This window comes from Littorina saxatilis, linkage group LG4, assembly GCF_037325665.1.
Source record: "Littorina saxatilis isolate snail1 linkage group LG4, US_GU_Lsax_2.0, whole genome shotgun sequence".
NCBI lineage: Eukaryota > Metazoa > Mollusca > Gastropoda > Littorinimorpha > Littorinidae > Littorina > Littorina saxatilis.
Genome location: NC_090248.1, coordinates 62,521,692 through 62,528,895, shown reverse-complemented (window position 1 = coordinate 62,528,895; position 7,204 = coordinate 62,521,692). Strand labels below are relative to the sequence as shown.

Sequence of the window (7,204 nt, the reverse complement as noted above, 5' to 3'; positions counted from 1 at the left end):
TGTGCTACGTTAATTGTTCCTCAGCTAGAGGGCAGAGAAGTATGTATGTGCTACGTTAATTGTTCCTCAGCTAGAGGGCAGAGAAGTATGTATGTGCTACGTTAATTGTTCCTCAGCTAGAGGGCAGAGAAGTATGTATGTGCTACGTTAATTGTTCCTCAGCTAGAGGGCAGAGAAGTATGTATGTGCTACGTTAATTGTTCCTCAGCTAGAGGGCAGAGAAGTGTGTATGTGCTACGTTAATTGTTCCTCAGCTAGAGGGCAGAGAAGTATGTATGTGCTACGTTAATTGTTCCTCAGCTAGAGGGCAGAGAAGTATGTATGTGCTACGTGCATGAAGACAGTTTGTCTACTCTCACCAGACAACAGTCGCATCGAAGAAAAATCTTTTCATTTTGCAAGTTGTATAACCCTATACCTAGGTCACAATAGCAATATAAATGCCATCATGTTTTGAGCGTAGCGATCGGGTCGGATGTTTTGACTCAAACAAGTATTATACGCCCTGTCTTCGACTCGGCATAATCATTATACTAATTGTTCTCATCATAATAATCGACCCTACCGTTACGTTGAAAACACGATACAGTGGAAACCCCCTTTTAGTTTTCAGCCCCCCCCCCCCCCCCAATTTAAGACTTCCTCCCTTTAAAGACCTTACTGTTTCAGATTGTCTGTTCATAACCTGTGTTAATTTACCTCCATTTTAAGACTCCCTCCTTTTTAAAACCTGACTTTCTCGGATTTTCAGATAACAGTGAGGTTCCACTGTACCTGTTACTGATATTATCAAACGTTTATCTCGTTTCGCTGCAGGTTGGTTATAACCATCATTTGGACGAATCTTCGTTTACGAGCCGCTAATATCCACCTTGCGTCAAATCATGCATCCGGCACCGAATATGCATACCACCGCTCATTGGTCTAAAACGCTTCTCTTTGCTGCACAATATTTACATATGTTTTAGACCAATGAGCGGTGAACCTGCAGCGAACGGAAGCTGAAAACTAAAGGTGCATATAGTTCAAACAATCATTCAACTGCATGTATTTATTTTACCTTACACAGACTGTAGGAAGAGGCAAACCGTCTTGAACAATATTTTTCCCCAGGAAGCGACTCCAAGAACACAGAAGACTCGAAGGTGAGTGACGTACCTTGTAGTCTTTCTGCGACAGTAGTCGTCCAGTGGACGATACCTTCCGCCTGTGATCTGACAAAACAGCTGTGTCTCCTTCCTCCATGCTGCTGGCAGAAGCCATGGTTCCTGACTGTTCACTGTTCAAGGTGCTGACTGTTCACTGTTCAAGGTGCTGACAGTTCCTGACTGTTCACGGTTGAAGGTCAAGACGGGCCATAACTGTTCACTCCTCCAGTTGGTGACGGTTTATCACAGTTCCCCATTCATGGTGCTCCTGTGGATAAAATTGAGATTTAGTCATTCAGAGGAACAAGCAAAACGGCTTTCTCTGTTTCAGTGCTGCAGTGGGTGACATAACACTTTGTTAGACAGCTCGTTTCCGGAAATGCGGCGCTTTGTTGGAAATCAAATGAGGTTTCGGGAAATCCTCACCAACCTCAACCATGGCTTTCGATCAGGCTACTCATGTGAGACACAGCTCGTCGTCACACTTCAAGACCTCTGCAGGAACTATGACAACGGTAAACAGACCGACATAGCCATCCTGGACTTTTCAAAAGCCTTCGACACTGTGCCACACCCAAGCCTGCTGTATAAATTACAGAGTTATGGTGTGAAAGGCAACCTGCACAGCTGGCTGCAAAACTTCCTGACGAAAAGACTGATGAGAGTGGTAGTCGACGGAGAGGAGTCAGTTGAAGTCCCTGTAGATTCAGGGTACCGTACTCGGACCGGTCCTATTCCTCTGCCACATCAACGACTTGCCAGCGTCTGTGAAGTCACAAGTGCGCTTATTTGCAGATGACTGCCTCCTGTACCGCACCATCAACTCCTACAGTGACCACCACATACTCCAAGCCGACTTGAAAACCCTGGAAGAATGGGCAAACACCTGGGGCATGCGCTTTAACGCAACAACAAAAATGCTACATCCTTAGCATCAGAAACAAGTCCAGCTTTTTCTACAACCTGGACAACTACATTCTTCAGAAAGTCAATAGTAACCCCTACTTAGGCGTCACCTTTACTGATGACCTCAGCTGGACCACACACATCAACAAAATCGTCAAAAAGGCAAATTCCACCCTCGGCCTACTTAGAAGAAACCTCCGTTCCTGCCCACAAAGCTGTAGACGTACTGCCTATGTGTCCCTCATCCGCTCAACCCTGGAGTACAGCTGTCTCGTCTGGGATCCGCGCGTACAAACAAGGCGATATAGACAGCCTGGAAAATGTACAGAAACGAGCAGCCAGATTCATTACCCAAAACTACAGGGACCGAGGTCGCTGCCCTACACGCCACCAGGCGTGAAAGGCAGTAAGTAAGTAAGTACAGGGACTGAAACCCAGGATGTGTCTCAGAGATGCTCAGCAGACTACAGCTTCCCCCACTCCAGGAACGCCGGAAACAACAGAGACTCACATTTCTGTTCAAAGTGGTCAGAGGGCTGGTCCCCGCAGTACCCCCTGAGAAATTCATCCAGCAACAAAAATCAACAAGTCGCGTAAGGCGAAAATACAATATTTAGTCAAGTAGCTGTCGAACTCACAGAATGAAACTGAACGCAATGCCATTTTACTCGTAGCATCGTCAGGCCACCGCTCATGGCAAAGGCAGTGAAATTGACAAGAAGAGCGGGGTAGTAGTTGCGCTAAGAAGGATAGCACGCTTTTCTGTACCTCTCTTTGTTTTAACTTTCTGAGCGTGTTTTTAATCCAAACATATCATATCTATATGTTTTTGGAATCAGGAACCGACAAGAAATAAGATGAAAGTGTTTTTAAATTGATTTGGACAATTTAATTTTGATAATAATTTTTATTTATTTAATTTTCAGAGCTTGTTTTTAATCCGAATATAACATATTTATATGTTTTTGGAATCAGCAAATGATGGAGAATAAGATAAACGTAAATTTGGATCGTGTTATAAATTTTTAATTTTTTTTACAATTTTCCGATTTGTAATGACCAAAGTCATTAATTAATTTTTAAGCCACCACGCTGAAATGCAATACCGAAGTCCGGGCTTCGTCGAAGATTACTTGACCAAAATTTGAACCAATTTGGTTGAAAAATGAGGGCGTGACAGTGCCGCCTCAACTTTCACGAAAAGCCGGATATGACGTCATCAAAGACATTTATCAAAAAAATGAAAAAAACGTTCGGGGATTTCATACCCAGGAACTCTCATGTCAAATTTCATAAAGATCGGTCCAGTAGTTTAGTCTGAATCGCTCTACACACACACACACACACACGCACACACGCACATACACCACGACCCTCGTTTCGATTCCCCCTCGATGTTAAAATATTTAGTCAAAACTTGACTAAATATAAAAAGACAAGTGAAACAACGAGTGAACAAAGACTTTACATCATCAGCCACAGTCAGAAATATCACAAGAAACAACAGCCAGTGCTTTACTGTGGAGTGTACTAAAACACCAGTGTAGGGGAAGGGAGGGCAAGTCGACCCCCTCGGGTATGTCGTCCCCCCTCGATTTTGAGAACATGACACTGCAGGGGTGATTATCATCGATTTCATAAGCCAGAGTTACCCAACCTGAATCAGTTGAAGAAAAAAAAATGTCGAAATAAACGGGCCCAGCAAAGCGGTAAGTCTTTGTCAATTTTGATGGTTTCCACTCTAAAATTGTTGCACGAAAAAAACAACAGTCAGTGCATGGGAGCCGCTGATTCGTAAAATGCACCAGATCTGCAAAAAAGCTTTGGCTTTCATAACAACTAGTCGAAAGTTATAGATCTCAGGCTATCCCAGGAACAATGGTAAATAGCAATGTTCAGCGAGTACCATGATCGGGTAATTCGTCCCCCCCTTTGTCGTGTAACTCGACCCGGGTCACAATACCCGACTATGGGTCCATATCACTCTCTCGTCTGTGTAGACTCTTTAATCTCCAAGAAATAGTGTCAGATGAAGAACCCGTAAAAGTTCTTTGTATGTATTTGAAATAAAAGTGAACGTAGCCTTAAAAAAATAATATTCGAAGTTGTGTGTTGATTAATTAATTAAGAGAGAGAGAGAGAGAGAGAGAGAGAGAGAGAGAGAGAGAGAGAGAGAGAGAGAGAGAGAGAGACAGAGAGAGAGACAGAGAGAGAGACAGAGAGAGACAGAGACAGAGAGAGAGAGGGGGGGGGGGTGCGCTTTCCCGTCATTGGAAGTGCGCGTATACTAGTAGGCCTATTAAACTATTTCACGTTCACGCAACCTGAAATGGGCGACACAAATCAATTACAAGTCCAATTTGTAAATATATTTTCCCATTTGCTTCGCTTTGAACCAGAGCAACTAATAAGTATAGATGTTTGAACATCTATCCCTTCAAATACTCACCCTCCCTGCATAGCCAAGACGTCGATCGACTTCTGACGTAGGCCGACTCATTATGACGTCATTCTCACTTCAGATTAACAAAACTAACACAGAAAAGTTACTTCAGTCAATTTCATATGTCGAGGTGATGCTATTGGGTAATATGAACAACCTTTTCCACCTGGACGAATTACCCGCCCCCCATGGACGAGTTGCCCTCCATGGAGGGCAAGTCGTCCATGCTTCAGGATTTTTTTCTTTTATATTTTATTTAAAAACCGTGCCAGTTGGATCGTTCATATTCCACACAACGCTTACACGAAAGAGAACACCCCAGGTTTTACAACAAAAACAATCTTTTTTTTAAAAAGACGAGAGGTATAAGCTGCATTTGTTAGAGGGGTCGACTTGCCCTCCCTTCCCCTCTTTTTTCACAAGAACAGTTATTGATTGGAACAACCTTGATGACAACACGATCCAGTCGTCAACGGTCAACGAATTCAGAGGAAAACTGCCAACCGCTGACTTAAACACCAAGTGCTCTCCCCAAATTCCGCCAACGTATATTCCCAAGCTTGGGACCTGTTGGCGTAACATATCAAGATCAAGATCAAGATCCCGATTATTCCAACTCTGCCCCGGATTCTTACTTTGCGCCCAACAGTACTACTGTCCGCGAGTCCGAAATAAGGGGCGTCAGTCTCCAGGAGAAGGTGGCCTATTGGGACCGCTTTGATGGCTGCCACCTGGTCCGCTGGGGAGAGCGTAGTCACCCCACCCACACTGAACATGGTGTGGGGGAAGGCGTCTAACCACCTCGTGATCTCTTCCACTGGGCCGATGAAGTGGTGGATCATAAAGTGGGCAGACGCGTCGAAATATCTCCCCAGGATCTCCCGAAGCTCCTTTGCAGCTGCTCCCGGCACTCCCCCTTTTCGAGACTCTCGACAGTGCAGTACCCACGGCATCCCCTTGAGAGCCTTCATCCGTGGGTCTGGAAAGGAGAGGATGTGATGCAGGGCGGTCCGCTGGGGGTTCACTGCCCTACTTCCTCCCGGAACTGCGAAGTCCAAACCCACTTCTCCCACAGCAACCACTCCCTTCTTTCCGCAAAGCTTGAGAAAACGGGTCATGTTGTCTGCGACCCTGTCGTTGAACTCAGCGGCTTGCTTAGGATGTACCCCGAAGCAAAGGCCTACCCTTCCCTGATCTTGTCGGGTTTTATCTAGTAGGTCCTTCAGACGACGGGGTTGTTGGTCGAAGATCTTGTGGGTCCTTAGGTCACAGAACGACGCAATTAAGTGGCGAAACTGGTACCTGGTTTTGTCGACGCTGCGTCCTCGCATGGCATCGTCGATGACGACCGCAACGGTGTAAGACCTGTGCTGCTCCTGCCGGGTCCTTACCCACTCTGCTAGGCGATCCATGTGGAAGTGGGAGTCCACAGCGTACAGCACCTCTGGTCCTGCCTTCCGTGGGCTGCGTCGACAATGCACGGTAGGTGTCGTTTCACCCAGCAACGCCCCTTCCTCCTCGGTACCCGGTGAGGGACAGGGTTCCTCCGTGCCGCCCAGCAAAGTGACTTCCATGGGAACGGCCGATGTCTCCTTTGGGACCTCTGGCGTGAGGGTTGCTGACGGAGCGTGGACCTCGGCGGTGATCACCATGGTCTGAGAGGTGACCGTGGCGCTGGCCCCACTTCTGCTGACAGGCGCGAGTCCTGAAGGATCTTTCCTCAAGGCTTCCTGAGCGGAAAGTGGGACGGCCATCTGGGGAACTGAGAGAGCACACGGGTCTTCCAGCTCCAGCCCTTGCAACAAGTGCGAAGGACTAGGTGGTTCCGAGATGCTCTCCCGAGACTCGATGACTCCATGCCGTCCCGAGACGCCTTGCGGAACGTTGGTTGCGTCGCTCTCCACACGTGTGCCACAGTAGGCCAGTACGTTACGAGTTCGCCGCCACCTCCTCCGATCGCCTCGCGACATCCTCGCCCAGATCTCTGCTGGGACCCACTCGTGCTGAGGGAGAGATGAAGATTCCTTTTGGGAGTCGGAACCAGAACCTATTGGGTTTCCGACTTCAGTCCTCCAAAAAGTTTCTGCATGTCTGCGCTTCCGGCCTCTCCCTTTGACCTCGCCTGTATGCCCCTCTCTAACTTCTTGGCCCTTTGGAGATCGCTCCCGGCGTCGCAACACTGCGTCCTGCCGGGAGTCCGTAAAACGTGGTGGCCCAGTGGAGCGCTGCGTCAGGGAGAGGTCGTCCCTGCGGTCTCCCACCCTGGGTGCCCGGTCTTGTTTTCCGGGATTGGAAGGCCTCTCTTGGCGTCGCGCATCCGCGTCCTGCCAGGAGCTCGAAAAACGTCGTGGCCCAGTGGAGCGCTGCGTCAGGGAGAGGTCGTCCCTGCGGTCATCCATCCTGGGTGCTTGGTCTGGTTTTCCGTGATCTGAAGGCCTCTCTTGGCGTCGCGCATCCGCGTCCTGCCAGGAGCTCGGAAAACGTCGTGGCCCAGTGGAGCGCTGCGTCAGGGAGAGGTCGTCCCTGCGGTCTTCCATCCTGGGTGCCAGGTCTTCTTTTCCGTGATTGGAAGGCCTCTCTTGGCGTCGCGCTCCCGCGTCCTGCCTGGGGCTCCAACGCTCCTTAAATGCCTCCGCCCCGGTGGGGAACCAATCTGAGGAATGTTGCCTCCTCCGCGATTCCCCCCCTACATGTCGGGGCCTCTTCC

General features: G+C 48.3%; 1 protein-coding gene across 1 annotated transcript; it reads left to right on the top strand.

Annotated features, from left to right (window-relative positions):
- Nucleotides 1-1,527: 1,527 nt before the first annotated feature.
- Nucleotides 1,528-1,947, top strand: LOC138965682 (uncharacterized). The gene has a single exon (XM_070337857.1). It carries the CDS (start codon nt 1,528-1,530, stop codon nt 1,945-1,947), a length of 420 nt encoding a protein of 139 aa, XP_070193958.1.
- Nucleotides 1,948-7,204: the final 5,257 nt, after the last annotated feature.

What these genes read in the sequence shown, in the direction of transcription:
- LOC138965682 (XM_070337857.1), top strand. Translation starts at nt 1,528, where the DNA reads ATGCGGCGCTTTGTTGGAAATCAAATGAGGTTTCGGGAAATCCTCACC.